The following is a 17,449-nucleotide window of genomic DNA, read 5'->3' on the forward strand; positions in this document are numbered from 1 at the left end:
AAACAAAATAACATCAATTAAACAGTTAACAGTTGAACAGTTAAACAACAATTCCTGCATTACAACCCTAAAAACAATAAAACCAATACAAACCCAATTACTCCTCATTGACAGTCAGCGTTCACTATCTCATAGTCCAAATTCCAATTCCACATTGTCAGTCCTGTCAGTCCTAGTCGTTTGATTATCCTTATCTAGTTTTCAGATTGCCCAAAGGCCTGGTCCCACAACCACGTCTTTACTTTCCTCCTGAGGGAGAGGAGGGATGTTGATGCCCTAATTTCTCCCGGGAGTGAGTTCCACAGGTGAGGGGCCACCACCGAGAAGGCCCTGCTCCTCGTCCCCACCAACCTCACTTGTGATAGCGGTGGGGTCAAGAACAGGGCGTCCCCAGATGATCTCAGACTCCGGAGTGGGACGTAGAGGGAGATACGTTCGGACAGATACACTGGACCGGAACCGTACAGGGTTTTGTAGGTCAAAACCAGCACCTTGAATTGTGCTCGGAACTGAACCGGCAGCCAGTGGAGCTGACACAGCAGGGGGGTGGTGTGCTCCCTGTATGACGCTCCGGTGAGTAGTCTGGCTGCCGCTCGCTGGATCAGTTGAAGTTTCCGAACAGTCTTCAAGGGCAACCCCACGTAGAGAGTGTTGCAGTAGTCTATTTGGGATGTAACAAGAGTATGGACCACTGTGGCCAGATCAGACTTCTCAAGGTACGGACGCAACTGGTGCACAAGTTTTAATTGTGCATAAGCTCTCCCGGCCACCGCTGAGACCTGGGGTTCCAGGCTCAGCGATGAGTCCAGGATCACTCCCAAGCTGCAAACCTGTGTCTTCAGGGGGAGTGGAACCCCGTCCAGCACAGGCTGTAACCCTATGCCCTGTTCGGCCTTATGACTGACCAGTAGGACCTCTGTCTTGTCTGGATTCAGTTTCAATTTGTTAGTTCTCATCCAGTCTGACACAGCAGCTAAACACCGATTCAAGGTCTGGACAGCCTCCTAGGTGACAGGTGAGAAGGAGTGACAGATCTGGACATCATCTGCATAGAGATAACACCTCAGTCCGAAACTCCGAATGATCTCTCCCAGCGGTTTCATGTAGATGTTAAACAACATTGGGGACAGAATTGAACCCTGTGGGACTCCACACGACAATGGCTGTGGGGCCGGACAGGTGTCACCCAGTAACACCTTCTGGGACCGTCCCTCAAGAAAGGACTGGAGCCACTGCAAGGCAGTACCCCCAAGTCCCATATCAATGAGGCGTCCCAAAAGGATATCTAGACTGTGGAATTAGGGCCTTTTGACACCACTTTAACTGCCATGGCCCCCAGTGGCGCAGTACATTAAACCCTTGTGCCGGCAGGACTGAAGACCAACAGGTTGGAGGTTCAAATCTGGTGAGAGCATGGATGAGCTCCTTCTATCGGTTCTAGCTCCCCATGCAGGGACATTAGAGAAGCCTCCCACAAGGATGGTAAAACATCTGGGCGTCCCCTGGGCAACATCTTTGCAGACAATTCTCTCACACCAGAAGTGACTTGCAGATTCTTAAGGCACTCCTGACACACACACACACACACACACACACAAATTGTCATGTCTCAATGCTTTCAAATTATGGGAGTTTTCTGCCAAATGGTGCTGCTACATCAACAAACTACAATTTCCATGCTTCCATAGCATTAGGTCAGAGCAGTTAGAGTGGAGTCAAACTTCATCAATTCTGCAGTATAAATGCACCCTAGTTTTGCTCGCACAGCCATGTTTAAGTGCAACACATTCGCCCATCTGTATTCCTAATGGGATCTGTTGTAGCATTTGAGGCAAAGTAATCCATATTTGGCTACCTCACTTAATGAACAAGAGGTTGCGATCCTAAAGGACCAGATGCTGTCTGATCTTGGATGTTAAGCTGTGCCAGCCCTAGTTAGAACTTGGATGGGAAACCATAAATGAATCCCAGGTGCTGCAGATTACATTCCTGTGGAAGGAATGACCAAAACCACCTCCTTGCAAAAGGAAACACTATGAGATAGATGGGTTTACTCATCTGCCCATGCCTCTGCTTTTCCCTGGATCTCCTGCTTCCACTCTCACCTGCCTTCCTCTCTCTACTGCATCCCAGGATCCATTTACACCATGGTGTAGAATGAATGCTTTTTGCAGCACTTTAGTTGCCATGGTCCAATGCTACTGAATCCGAGGAGTTGTAGTTTTCCAATGTCTTTTTCCTTCTCTGTCAGAGGGCTCATGCCTCACTAAACAATAGTTCCCATGACTATAGCACTGAGTTGTGGCAGTTAAAGTGGTGTCAGATTCCATTCATTCTACAGCGTAGATCAGTGGTTCCCAACCTGTGGGTCCCCAGGTGTTTTGACCTACAACTTCCAGAAATACCAACCAGTTTACCAGCTGTTAGGATTTCTGGGAGTTGAAGGCCAAAACATCTGGGGACCCACAGGTTGAGAACCACTGGTGTAGATGCACCCCAACACAAAACAAAGCCTTTTTCCTTCAGTCAGAAAGGTCAGCCAGGTTTCTATGGGGGGATCAGGTCGGATAGGCTGGACCTAAGTTGCAAAGGCTTTATACCAGGGGTCCTCAAACTTTTTAAACAGAGGGCCAGGTCACAATCTCTCAAACTGTTGGAGGGCCGGATTATAATTTGAAAAAACATGAATGAATTCCTATGCACACTGCACGTCTCCTATTTGTAGTGTAAAAACACAATTAAAATGAAGAACAATTTTAACAAAATATAAACGTATTAGTATTTCAATGGGAAGTGTGGGCCTGTTTTTGGGTGATGAGATAAGGTTGTTGTTGTTGTGTGCTTTCAAGTAGTTTCAGACTTAGGTTGACTCTGAGCGAGGGTCGGGTAAATGACCTTGGAGGGCCGTATCTGGCCCTTGGGCCATAGTTTGAGGACCCCTGCTTTATACAGTAGATTATATTAACCACCCCTTTGAATTGTGCCCGGAAGTAAACCAAAAACCAGGAAAGTCCTTTTCCTTTCCTTTCCTTTTTTTTTTTTTTTAGCAAAGGAGTGATATGCTCAGAGAACAAGTTGCATACTTCCCAGAAAGGCAGAGAAAGGGAAAGGGTCCTCTTTTCAGGTTCTTGAAACTACAGGCATTTTAAGAATTCAGATCTTACAGTGAAAGAGGCTGGCCAGAGGCGGAGTCAACAGGTGCTGTCCATGAAAGGAAAGTCTGAGAAACAAAAGCTAGATCATTAAATCTCTTCTCTTCCTCCTGGAGTAGCAGCTGCAACCACCATGGCTTCTAGAGACCCTGTGAAGGAGCTCTGTGAGGAACTGGCCTGTCCCATCTGCCTGGAGTATTTCAAGGAGCCAGTGATCATCTCCTGTGGGCACAATTTCTGCCAATCCTGCCTGGATCAGTGCTGGGAAGGGAAAGAGGCCTCTTGCCCACAATGCAGGGAGAAAGTACAGAAAGGAGACATCAGGCCAAATAGGCAGCTGGTGAACCTGGTAGAGATAGCCATGAAACTGGGAAGCCTGAAGGCAGAGGAAAAGGGAGGAATTTGCCAGAGGCACCAGGAGCCCCTGAAGCTCTTCTGTAAGCACCACAAAACCCCCATCTGTATGGTGTGTGACAGGTCAAAGGAGCATGAGAACCACAAGGTGATTACTGTGGATGAGGCATCGAAAGAGTACAAGGTAGGAGAAGGTGAAGTTCCACCCCACAATACGGAGGAGTGGCTGGCAATTCAATATCCTGTGCCCTTGGGTATTCAGAAACCTAAGGTCACTGTAGAATTCGTGTAGTTCAATACACCTATAACTGTTTGACTCAATGCTATGGAACCAAGGGAGCTGTAGTTTTACAAGGTCTTTAGCCTTCTCTGCCAAAGAGTGCTGATAACTCAGCAAACCACAACTCCCAGAATTTGTTTATTTATTATTTATTTTCAGCATTTCTACCCCGTCCTTCTCAACTCCCCGGGAAGCGGGGGGGAGGGGGGGGGAACGGGACGACTCAGGACAGCTTACACATGGCAGTAATTCAATGCTGCAACATACAAACAAATACAACAATATAGCAAAAAAATTAAAACAGTAGATAAATTGTTAAGTTAAAAATATTTGTCAACAATATAGCCATTCCAGTCCAATTCCATATCCAAGGTGCTTTTATGCCTGATGTCCAAAAAACTTGTCCCAGAACCATGATTTCAGTTTCTTCCAGGCTATTCTTGAGCCCTGGCAATTAAAGTAGTGTCTGTACTGCATTAATTCTACAGTGTAGATGCACCCTAATACATGGAGCAATGGATCAAACTACAGGAAAAAAAGGATTCAGCCTGGTCATTAGGAAGAACTTCCTGATGGACAGAGCTTTTTCCATGGTGGAAATCGCTGTATCTGATTGTGTTGGAGTTTCCTCTAAATTGCTGATAACTCACCAAGCCACAACCGCAGCATGCGGATGTTATCGCATATATACATTGATTAGTACAGAAATGAGCCCCGGTGGCGCAGTGGGTTAAAACACTGAGCTGCTGAACTGGTTGACCAAAAGGTTGCAGGTTTGAATCCAGGGAGTGGGCTGAGCTCCCGCTGTCAGCCCCAGCTTCCGCCAACCTAGCAGTTCGAAAACATGCAAATGTGAGTAGATCAATAGGTACCGCTCCGATGGGAAGGTAACAGCGGCGGTCCATGCAGTCATGCTGGCCACATGACCTTGGAGGTGTCTATGGACAATGCCGGCTCTTCAGTTTAGTAATGGAGATGTGCACCAACCCCCAGAGTCGGACATGACTGAACTTAATATCAGTGGAAAACCTTAGTACAGAAACAAAACCTGTCACATTCAGATACTTTGTTTGAAGGAGCTCATGTGTAAGGAAAATTGTGGAAGTAGCATTAAGAAAAGGAGAGAGGCCTGCCAATAAAGGTCAAGATTGTCCAAATTTCCCATAAAATCCAGTAAATGTGGTGTGATTGACAGCATGATATTTGAAATTACCTTTCTAAACCTTGGACAAAACAACTGACCAAGGACTTTGTTTTCCTCTTCAGGACCAAATTTGGAATTTGCTGAAGTCTCTGAAGGAGGAAAAAGAGAAAATTCTGGCCTACAAAGCAAATAAAGCAAAGGAAATTGACCGTTGGTTGGTAAGTGGGAAAACATTACAACTTTGAGTCTGTGTCAGTATAAACTGGATATGCAATGCAGAAATAATTGTGTCAAAATGTTTTTAAAGCTTGATAGCCTACGGAAAATATTGACCCAGGTCCATTCCAATGGCAGGCACTTGCAGGATTTTACAAAGCTCTTTCACGATGTCAAGGGACACAAGTCTATTTCTCCCTGCCTCTCACTCCTGTATCTTCTTTCTTTCCTTGAAGGAGAAAATCCAAATGGGGAAGCAGAAGACAGTGGCTGCATTCAGAGATATGCATCAGTTTCTAGAAAAGCAAGAGAGGAATCTGCTGGCAAAAATGGAAGAGGTGGAGAAGGAGATTTGGGCAAAAAGGGAGGAACTTCTGGCCAGACTCTCCAAAGAAGTCTCTTCTCTCGCGAATCTCATCCAAGAGATGGAGGAGAAGCATCAGCAGCCGGCAAGTGAACTCCTCCAGGTAAGGCTCATATTGTCCCCATGGATGGCTGAGACAGGGACACCTTTGATTTCTAATGGTTCGATGTACACATATTTTGTTTTATGCACACAATATGCGTAGTGTCATGTCATAGAATCATAGAATCAAAGAGTTGGAAGAGACCACATGGGCCATCCAGTCCAACCCCCTGCCAAGAAGCAGGAATATTGCATTCAAATCACCCCTGACAAATGGCCATCCAGCCTCTGTTTAAAAGCTTCCAAAGAAAGAGCCTCCACCACACTCCGGGGCAGAGAGTTCCACTGTTGAACGGCTCTCACAGTCAGGAAGTTCTTCCTAATGTTCAGGTGGAATCTCCTTTCTTGTAGTTTGAAGCCATTGTTCCGTGTCCTAGTCTCCAGGGAAGCAGAAACAAGCTTGCTCTCTCCTCCCTGTGGCTTCCTCTCACATATTTATACATGGCTATCATATCCCCTCTCAGCCTTCTCTTTTTCAGTCTAAACATGCCCAGCTCCTTAAACCGCTCCTCATAGGGCTTGTTTTCCAGACCCTTTATCATTTTAGTCGCTCTCCTCTGGACACATTCCAGCTTGTCGTACAATATGAAAGAAGCCAAATACAAAATGTAAATGAATTTAGTGTTTAAACTTGGGTCCCATCTCAAGGACATCATATTATTCCAAAATGTGAAAAAAATCTGAAAGACAGCTGGAACCTGTCATGTGATATGATGATACCTTTCAACAGGGGACAGAAAGATCTTTGGGGCTGTATCCAAACTTTAGGATCATAAAATGTTAGAGTGGGAAATGACCGCTAGAGTCATCTAGTCTAGCCTTATACTGCCATGCAATACTGCAATACTTCTGAAAGTTGCCTCTTTTTAAAGACCTCCAAAGAAGAACACAAAGTGAACATGAGTCAAGAAAGTGGTGCAGCAGCATAAAAAAAAAATCCCAATTTGAATCTAAGCTGCATCAATAGCAGTATTATTTATTAATTTATTTAGGACATTTATATCCCATCCTATCTCAACCTCCATGTAGGGACTCAGGGCGGCTAACGAGCATAAATATACATATTAAGTAAAAAACAGTATAAACATTATAAAAACATTTTTTTAAATCGCCAATTTAAGTCTTCATCCTAAAAACAGTCCATTGGTGTCCATTAAAACCATAGCTTTGTCATCAAGACAAAGTCTAGTCCACAAAGGCCTGATCCCACAGCCAGGATTTTACCTTTTTTTGGGAGGTCAGGAGGGATGGAGCAGATCTGATTTCACTTGGTAGGGAATTCCATAGCTGAGGGGCCAGCACAGAGAAGACCCTGTCTCTTGTCCCCACCAACCGCGATTGCGATGGTTGGGAGACCGCGAGCCGGGCCTCCCCGGACAATCTCAAGGTCCTAGGTGGTTCATATTGGAAGATACGTTCAGACAGGTAAACTGAACTATAAACTTCTGGAACGATTCCATCAGATTTGCCTCTGAAAAATCCTGCAAAACCCTTGGGAAGACAGGCGGACAAATGTCAGAGTTCTGGAAGAAGCAAAGATCACCAGCATTGAAGTGACAATCCTCCATCATCAACTCCGCTTGATTGGCCACGTCTGAATTCTTGATCACCATCTGCCAAAGAAGTTACTGTACTCCCAACTCAAGAATGAAAAATGAAAAGTTTGTGGACAGAAAAAGAGATTTAAAGACGAGCTTAAAGCTAACCTTAAAAACTGCGGCATAGACACCGATTATTGGGAAGCCCTGGCCCTTGAGCACTCTAACTAGAGTTCAGCTGTTATCAACAGTGCTGTGGAATTCAAAGAGACATGAATGGAGGGCGAAAAGGAGAATGTGTCAAGAGTAAGGTGTGTCAAGCCAACCCTTGTCGGGACCGCCTTCCATCTGGAAATAGATGCCCTCATGCAGATCAAAAATAGATTTCTACAATCACCTATGGACCCACCTGTAAGACTCTACACTTGGAAGGCAATCATGGGCCATGGGGGATTGCCTATGATGATGAGTATCTGTATCAAGGGACATTAACATCCCACTCTATTCTGCTTTTGTCAGGGCTCGCCTGAAATAACCCTTTGTTCACTTCTGGGCAAAACAATTCAAAAAGGATATTAACAAGCTGGAAGGTGCCCAGAGAAGGGCGACCAAAATGGCCAAAAGTTTGGAAGCCAAGCCCTAAGGAGTTGGCTACGTTTAGCCAGGAGAAGAGAAAACTGAGAAGTGACATGTTTACTATGTTTAAGGAAGAGAGAGCAGGCTTGCTTTGTCTGGTCTCAAACAGTGGAGAGAGCTTTGCTGAAGATTTTTAACAGATGTTGGATGGTTATCTGTCAGAGGGGAGCAGAAGACATATCCATCTTGTCTTTACTAATAATATAATACAGTATATTGTATATACATATAATATTTATAATATTATAATGTAATACAATATAATACTGGTAATAATAATTCAATATTATAATTATAATTATATATTTAATTACATGTAATATTACTAATAATATTACAATATAATGGTATAGTGCAATATAGTAATATATACTGATATTGTACTTTGCTAATAATATAATATATTGTATGAATATATATATTGTAAGCCGCTCTGAGTCCCCTTCGGGGTGAGAAGGGCGGCATATAATAAATAAATAAGCTTTGATTGAGTATTCTATACAGTTCCGGCCCGGTTTATCTGTCGGAAAGTATCCTCCCCTATAAACCATGAAGGACTTTAAGATCTTCCAAAGAGGCCCTGCTCTTGGTCCCCCACCTTCGCAGTTGCGCTTGGTGGGGACGAGAGACAGGGCCTTCTCTGTGGTGGTCCCCTGGCTATGGAACTCTCTCCCGATTGAAGTTAGGTCTGCCCCCTCAATTCTGACCTTCAGGAAGCAACTGAAATCCTGGCTTTGGAATCAGGCATTCACAGATTGATGGATTGAACCAGTAAAGGATTGAGTTGGAAGATGTTTTATCTTGGCGAACTGTTTTTATATGTATTTTATAATTCATTTATCATGTATGCAGTTTTAAAATGTTATTTATTGTATAGCATTTAATTTTTGCTGTTAGCCGTTCTGAATCCCTCCACGGAGGGAGAGAAGCACGGGATATAAAAGTTCTAAGTAATTAAATAAAAAATAAATATTGTTGCATAGGGGATTGTTGGACTGAAGAGATCCACTTTCTCAACATTCTGAGGCTTGAAGAAGGTGCATTTGGACAGTATTTTGGTATCTCTGCCAAAAAGCTGTTTGTAGTAGGTACCCATTACATAGATTTACCCTCCTAGGCTTGCTTCAACTACTTCAATGAGTTGGAAATGCTACTTTTTCAGAGATGCAAGAGTAGTCCCCATGCCTCTGCTGAGTTGTTTATTTCCTTCATTCACAGGATATTGGAAGCGTCTTACAGGGGTAAGTTAATCTCACCCCCAAATCTCATGTCTTCATGTGAAGCACATGTCTCTCCCATCTCAGGCTTTGAAAAGCCGCAGCACATTGCATGATTTGGTGTTTGGCCGGGTTCACAATAGAGTTGGACTTGATGCCTAGGAGGCCCCTTCCACCTCTGTGCTTCTGTGGGTGCATCTACACTGTAGACTTAATAGTTTGGCACCACTTTAACTGCCATGGCTCAATGCTGTGGAACCATGGGACTGTAGTTGGGTGAGGGACCAGCACTCTTTGGCAGAGAAGGCGAATTACCTTGTAAGACTGATGAAGGCTTGATGAAAATACATAATACACATATTGGAAAATATATTTGATATACCCATATTAGAAATAGGAGTTAGAAAATATATAAGAAAAATGTATGTATGCATGGTTAGTTCACTGGACTTCTAAAAAGCTGCAAAGTTAGAGGCCAGCTCCAGGAAAGGAATGTGGTGCCTGACACTTCTAAGGCCATAAGATAAGATACATACCAGGCACCAGGCACCAGGCACCTTATCATCCATTAAGAGGTGCCTGGTACCTTATCGTAAAATTGACTAATGAAGTGTCCATTAGGGGGTCTCAGGAATGTTATCTCAAGATGGATGGAGCAGGTCCGGAGACATCCTGGCGCTGGAAGTACATTAATAGACACTCTTTAGATAGTAAATTAATGAGGATTGACAACTTGTTGATTTCCAAAATATGCCTTTGAAGTCAGTGAAAGAGTAGATGTTTGTGACGCACATTGTGATGTTTCTATGATGCATGAATACTTATTTTCAAGAAGTGTATATATACTCTGCATTTCTTTTGTTCGGGACCCTTCTTTCCTGGCCTACCAGGGGGTCTATATCCGGTTGGCGCCAACCGAGAATAAAGCGTGCTTTCCAGTACTCTGGATCTCTCTTTGTCTTTGTTCCTCAAACCATCTCTCTTCCATAACAAGACTACAACTTCCGTTATGGCATAGCATTCAGCCAAGGCGATGAAAGTGGTGTCGAACCCTCTGATATTGCTCTTTCTCCTCCAGATATCAGAAGAGAAAGAAACATGAGACTCTGGTGGTTTTCCCTCCTGCCCTGAAATGGAAGATCTGGGACTTTCGTGATATAAATTCCTTTCTGGAGGGTGTCATGAAGCAATGCAGAGGTAACCAAACATCAGAAAGGATTTTTAATTAAATGTGACATTTGGAAAGTTGGGTATTATACGGGAATGTAGAAGGGACCTATGGCTGGATCTAACCTGTTAGATAATCCAGTTCAAAGCAGATAGTATGTTGTAAGTGTATGTCACAAAAGTAAAAACTTACAATAAAGAATATTTTTTAAAAAAATTAAGCAGATAATATGGAATATATATGGCAATGTAGAACGGGCCCTAGAGATTCCTAGAGATGTATTCTCTGTGGGAATTTCTAGATCTACCAGCATGGCTCTGTCATGAATGACTTTTCAGTTACTTTAAAGCAGGAGTCCACAAACTTTTTAAACAGAGGGCCAGATCATAGTCCCTCAAACTGTTGGAGGAGCAGATTATAATTTGTAAAAAAAAACATGCATGAATTCCTATGCACACTGCACATATCTTATTCGTAGTGCAAAAAACACTTAAAACAATACAATAATTAAAATTAAGAACAATTTCAACAAATATACAATTATTAGTATTTCAATGGGAAGTGTGGGCCTACTTTTGGCTGGTGAGATAGGATTGTTGTTATTGTTGTGTGCTTTCAAGTTGTTTCAGACTTAGGTTGACCCTGAGCGAGGGCCGGGTAAATGATCTTGGAGGGCTGCATCCAGCCCCTAGGCCTTAGTTTGAGGACCCCTTCTTTAAAGCATAGGTTCTTTTTATTACAATTTCCTGTGTGAAAGGGTATATCAGATTACAGAAAAACATTTAGACATACAGACATACAGATTCTATGCAACTACTTTGGATGTACAACAACTTAAAGTTACATTGGACTAACAAACAGACAAAGGGGGATTACATTTTCACTCATCAGCATTCACACCACATGTACACACATTCATCCTCAGGCATTCAAATATTACCATATCTTTTTCTCCCTCATTGGAGAAGCACCTGTTAGGCCAGGACCTGCTTTCCTGCAGCCTGCCAATGCATAGTTCCAGAACTTCCACAACTTCAAAACGCCGAAATGCCAAAACTTCTTTCCCTAAGAACAATGCCAAGGACCAGATCTCTGTTTTCCATACAGCAGAACATGACTCCTTGCACAAAATTTATTTATTTATTTATTTGCTTTATTTTTAAACCGCATTTTTCAGCCTAATTCGGCGACTCAATGCGGTTTACAACGCAATTTATTACAATAACAATTAGTTAAAAACACAGTATACACAACGGACAATACAAACAACACAACAACACAACATAGTCATCAACGCCTCAGTAAAAATCAGATTCCGTTCTCGTAATCCTTCTACCATTCCTTGTTCATTTATACCGTCTTCATGAGTTCAATTGCCATGTTGACCGAACGCCTGTTCATAGAGCCACGTCTTGACCTTCCTCCGGAACTCCAGCAAGGGGCCTGCCTGATGTCTACGGGTAGGGCATTCCATAGCCGAGGGGCCACCACCGAGAAGGCCCTGTCCCTCGTCCCCGCCAGCCGCGCCTGCGACGCCGGCGGGACCGAGAGCAGGGCCTCCCCGGACGATCTTAACGTCTTAATTTAAGACTCCTAAAGCAACTTCTTCCTCTTCTCTTGAGAAAGAAGCCCCAAAGTGACCAGATTTCTCCCGTGCAAATCTGCCACTCTCCATAGGTACACTATCTCTCTCCTTCCCATGGAGCAGAGCATAGTGGGTGGAACAGACTCCTCAGGTCGGTCACACTTTGAGCATTATTAGACTGAGTCTTTTATAGGAATATTCTGCTGATGTCGCCCCAAAGTTGTAAATTAATAATAGACATCTTCCGTCCTGGCTCCATCTCTGCTTCCTGGCCAGATGTTGACTCTTCTTGATTAGTGTTGATCTTATGTTGACTTCCTTCTTAATATTGTAAACATTTATCTTATCACTGCCCAGTTCTTATCACACTTTACTTTTCAATTCTTATTAGCAACTTTTAATTACAGTCCAGCAAGCTGGTAGTTAATCATTGTAGGCCTTAATATTATACTGGTGTCTCCAAAATTATTAGCTCCATCCATACATTCATCTTCCATTCATTCCCACACATCATATTAAATACACATTTATCAAATCCACACATTGAATTTCTTATTAAACTCTAAGGGTTCAAACTTTGGTGGACATTGAACATCAAGTCACACAGCAGGATCTGGAGATTCTGAGAGAGAACATTTTAATCAATCCCTGAATGATCAGATTCACTGGTTGTAGCCTCAGTCTGAGAGGTGGCTGGCATTTCTATCTAGGTCTCTTAACTCAGGATGCATTGAGACATACTTAGCGAGGAAAGAGGCAGAGGAGGCTTCCCCACAAGCCATCCTTTCTTTCCTTCCAGTGTGAACTAGGGAAGAGAGGCCCTTTGCACAGTCATTTTATAGATCCCTTTTGTCTACACATCCAAAACTTCCACTGATATTCTCCTATGGAGACAGGGCATCACACACTGCACATTGTAGCACATAATATATCTATTGAATTCCATGCCTGGCCATACATTGACGCACATTGGACAACCAATGTCACCATGCCTGAATGAGGCATAACTGTGTGTTGGCGAAGTTACACTTCATCTCTTGGGTGAAGGATCTCCGCCATCTTGAGTTGTTTCCTCTTGATTTCTGAGTGTCACCATGTTCTGTTAAGCATCTTTCTTCCTTTTCTCTCTTTAGATTCTCTGGAATCTGGACTTCAGCAGCAAAAAGGTAAACAGGGGGAAGTGGTTCAGAGGGGGTTTGCCGCAGCCTCCCCTCTGAGTCTGAGAGTGGGACTTGCCCAAGGCCACCCAAGAGCTTTCCATTACAGAGGCAGGATTCGGACCCTGGTTTCTCAGGCACCATCTACACTGCCATATAATTCAGTTTGTGACTTGAGATTATTTGCTTTTAACTGGATTATATGGCAGTGTAGACACAAATAATCCAGTTCAAATCAGATAATCTGGGATCAGATACTGAGTTATATGGCAGTGTTGATCTATCTTCAAGGTACAATAGTGTCACTGTAGTCATCTTGGCTCCTAGGCAACATTAGGATTTTATTTATTTATTCTCCTGAATCTTTTTACGCAGCCTCAAACTTCCATAAAATACAGCCATGCAAAACAAAACAAATTATTGGGTTGTTGTAAATTTTCTGGTTGTATGGCCATGTTCTAGAAGCATTCTCTCCTGAAGTTTCACCTGCATCTGTGGCAGGCATCCTTAGAGGTTGTGAGGTCTGTTGGAAACTAGGAAAATTGGGTTTATATATCTGTGGAAGTTCCAGGGTGGGAGAAAGAACTCTTGTCTGTTGGAGGTAGGTGTGAATGTTTCAACTGGCCACCTTGATTAGCATTTGATGGCCTGGCAGTTTTTAGGTTGGCTTGTTTCTGCCTTGGAAATTTCCTTGTTGAGAGGTGTCCAGGTGTTCCTGATTGTTTTCTGGTAGCCACTTTGATTGTCATGGCTCATTTGATGTCTGTAGACAGTCCACGTCTTGCAGGCGTATAGCAGGGTTGGGAGGACAGTAGCTTCATAAACAAGCACCTTGGTCTCCCTACGGATGTTCCTGTCGTCAAACACTCTGTGCTTCATTCAGAAAAATGCTGCACTCGCAGAGCTCAGGCGGTGTTGTATTTCAGTGTCAATGTTGACTTTTGTGGAGAGGTGGTTGTCAAAGTAGTGGAAATGGTCAACATTTTCTAATGTTACACCATTAAGCTGTATTTCTGGCATTGAAGATGAGTTGGTTGGGACAATAATAATGGTGTCACAGAAGGGGATGATTTCACAGAATCATAGAATGAAAGAGTTGGAAGAGATTTCATGGGCCATCCAGTCCAACCCCCTGCCAAGAAGCAGGAATATTGCATTCAAATCACCCCTGACAGATGGCCATCCAGCCTCTGTTTAAAAGCTTCCAAAGAAGGAGCCTCCACCATGCTCCGGGGCAGAGAGTTCCACTGCTGAACGGCTCTCACAGTCAGGAAGTTCTTCCTCATGTTCAGACGGAATCTCCTCTCTTGTAGTTTGAAGCCATTGTAGTTTGAAGCCATTCTCCAGGGAAGCAGAAAACAAGCTTGCTCCCTCCTCCCTGTGGCCTCCTCTCACATCTTTATACATGGCTATATTTCCTCTCAGCCTTCTCTTCTTCAGGCTGAACATGCCCAGCTCCTTAAACCGCTCCTCATAGGGCTTGTTCTCCAGACCCTTGATCATTTTAGTCACCCTCCTCTGGATACATTCCAGCTTGTCATTTGTGAGGCTTCAAATTGTTTCTGACTTATGGCTGTCTTAAAGAAATCATATCATGGGCTTTTCTGGGGCCGAGAGAGTGTGACTTGCCCAAGGGAATAAAACCCTGGTCTCCAGAGTTGTAGTCCAACTGCTATATGCTGAAATGTTATTTAAAGAGGAGAGTGGCATGTCGTAGAGCAGGTTGAAATATGGGGGGGGGGGGGGACAAGGGAGGATTTCCCTGATTTTACAAGAATGAAAGATGGAAGCTGAACCATCCAGCAATTCACATTTATATGTCTGTCTGTCTTTTTTTCTCTTTTTTTCTCCATCCCTGATCTGCGTTTCCCACCAACAGCACATGTGACTCTGGATCCAGACACAGCCCATCCTTGTCTCATCCTCTCGGAAGATCGCAGACGTGTGACGTGTGGAGAGAAAAAGCAAGATCGTCCTGACCATCCTCAGAGATTCAATCTATATCCTTACCTGCTGGGCCGGGAGGGATTTACAGGAGGCAGGCATTTCTGGGAAGTCCTTGTGGAGAATGGGGAAGAATGGTCTGTGGGAGTTGCCAGGAAGTCTGTGCAGAGAAAGGGATCCATCTCCTGTGGCCCTGAGGCTGGGATCTGGGAAGTGGGAAAGTGGGGGAGTGCCTACAGGTTCTTCTCCAACAACGATACGACCCCACGTCTGACTCTGAGCAAGGAGCCCAAGAGGGTCCGAGTAAGTGTGAACTACGAAGGGGGTCGAGTGGCCTTTTACGATGCAGACTCAGCAGCCCCGATCTTTGAATACCTGCCAGCCTCTTTCTCAGGAGAGACCCTCCTCCCCTTGTTTTTTGTGGCCAAAAATGCCCAACTGAAGCTCTCTCCCTAAGGATGGAGAGCAACATCCAAAGACTCGCACCATCTGGGACACAAGAGGAACTTCATCTCCAGAGAGCTAGGATTGTTGCTTCTTTTTGTGGGACCTCTCTGCTCTCTCTCTATATATATTTAACTAAGCCACTTCCCAGTGCAATGCTCATCTCATGGGTCGGCCAAGGACTTCCTCTCCTCTTTGGAAAGAAAGCAACAATAACAACAGCAAAGAGGAAATAAAAGACTAAACCAATTTTTAACCAAGAATCCCATAATTCAGTATTGAGCGGGCAGCCTTTCTATTCCCCTCTCCCGATTTCTTCATCTCAGGCTGAATTTTGTGAGGGTTGGTAAATGTAAATAAGCAGAATAAGCAGAAGCTTCACCACAGTATTTAAACCAAGATATATCCTTGAATATAATAAAACGTCACTCAGGCTTGTAAAACAAGCAACAGTATCTTTACTTTTTAAATAGTCTTTGAAATAAGCCTCATGCCATGAAATGATCAGTCCTTAAGATAGTTGGCAGCCAGCAATATCTATTCGCTGTCCAAAGAGAGAACAAATGGCAGAATGACAGTTAGAACCGTTGGCCTCAGCAGCTAGCCAGAGACAGCAGCCTATTAGAACCTTGGCTCCGAGCACACTCAGCCAATCGGCTGCTGACACATATCTCTCCAGTTAACCCACAGTATCATGGCGTCCTTTTTCAAATCTTCAGAAATTTGCCTATCAGACTTTGGTTTCAAACCCAAAACAGTATTGTCCCTAGAACAACTGAAAACTAAGGTATAGTCGGCCCTCCATATTTGATGGTTTTGTTTTTGAAGGTTGATTGCTCACAGTTTTGGTTAATATAGTCTCTCTAGGAAAATTTAGGTCCTTCAATGTGGCTCTATGGCCAGATTCATGTCAGAGATGACTATAGAGATTCCTAGACAGAACACTTCTCAAGGCATTTATAAGGCCTCTAGAATTTATCTGTTCGAAGTTGACCATGTTCCCTTTTTGGCTTTTTCTATTTTTTGAATATTTACCACTTCTGCTGTACTTGTATTTAGTACTTTTCTTGTACTCTGTTTAAAAAGTTATTAAAAGTATAATGCACAAAAAGTGTCAAAGACTCTTCTTTTTCTGCTGCAACAAACATGGAAATGCTGGAACCCTGAAGAAGGAGACAGAAGGCCTGGACTGACCTTGAAGGAGCTGGGGGTGGTGACGGCCGACAGGGAGCTCTGGCGTGGGCTTGTCCATGAGGTCACAAAGAGTCGGAGATGACTGAACGAATGAACAACAACAAGCCACTTCCCAGTGCAATGCTCATCTCATGGGTCGGCCAAGGACTTCCTCTCCTCTTTGGAAAGTAAGCAACAATAACAACAGCAAAGAGGAAATAAAAGACTAAACCAATTTTAACGAAGAATCCCATAATTCAGTATTGAGCGGGCAGCCTTTCTATTCCCCTCTCCCGATTTCTTCATCTCAGGCTGAATTTTGTGAGGGTTGGTAAATGTAAATAAGCAGAATAAGCAGAAGCTTCACCACAGTATTTAAACCAAGATATATCCTTAAATATAATAAAATGTCACTCAGGCTTGTAAAACAAGTAACAGTATCTTTACTTTTTAAATAGTCTTTGAAATAAGCCTCATGCCATGAAATGATCAGTCCTTAAGATAGTTGGCAGCCAGCAATATCTATTCGCTGTCCAAAGAGAGAACAAATGGCAGAATGACAGTTAGAACCGTTGGCCTCAGCAGTTAGCCAGAGACAGCAGCCTATTAGAACCTTGGCTCCGAGCACACTCAGCCAGTCGGCTGCTGACACATCTCTCTCCAGTTAACCCACAGTATCATGGCGTCCTTTTTCAAATCTTCACAAATTTGCTTATCAGGCTTTGGTTTCAAACCCAAACAGTATTGTCCCTGGAACAACTGAAAACTAAGGTATAGTCGGCCCTCCATATTTGATGGTTTTGTTTTTGAAGGTTGATTGCTCACAGATTTGGTTAATATAGTCTCTCTAGGAAAATTTGGGTCCTTCAATGTGGCTCTATGGCCAGATTCATGTCAGAGATGACTATAGAGATTCCTAGACAGAACACTTCTCAAGGCATTTATAAGGCCTCTAGAATTTATCTGTTGGAAGTT

At 43.5% G+C, this 17,449-nt stretch overlaps 1 protein-coding gene across 1 annotated transcript; it reads left to right on the plus strand.

Annotated features, from left to right (window-relative positions):
* The first annotated feature begins 3,285 nt into the window (after positions 1-3,285).
* Positions 3,286-15,598, plus strand: LOC132765954 (zinc finger protein RFP-like). The gene is made up of 7 exons (XM_067465515.1): positions 3,286-3,690; positions 5,053-5,148; positions 5,383-5,613; positions 9,005-9,027; positions 10,082-10,200; positions 12,890-12,922; positions 14,793-15,598. The coding sequence occupies exons 1-7, from the start codon at positions 3,286-3,288 to the stop codon at positions 15,311-15,313; spliced, it is 1,428 nt and encodes a 475-aa protein (XP_067321616.1). The 3' UTR covers positions 15,314-15,598.
* Positions 15,599-17,449: the final 1,851 nt, after the last annotated feature.

Source organism: Anolis sagrei, chromosome 2 (genome assembly GCF_037176765.1).
Source record: "Anolis sagrei isolate rAnoSag1 chromosome 2, rAnoSag1.mat, whole genome shotgun sequence".
Lineage (NCBI taxonomy): Eukaryota > Metazoa > Chordata > Lepidosauria > Squamata > Dactyloidae > Anolis > Anolis sagrei.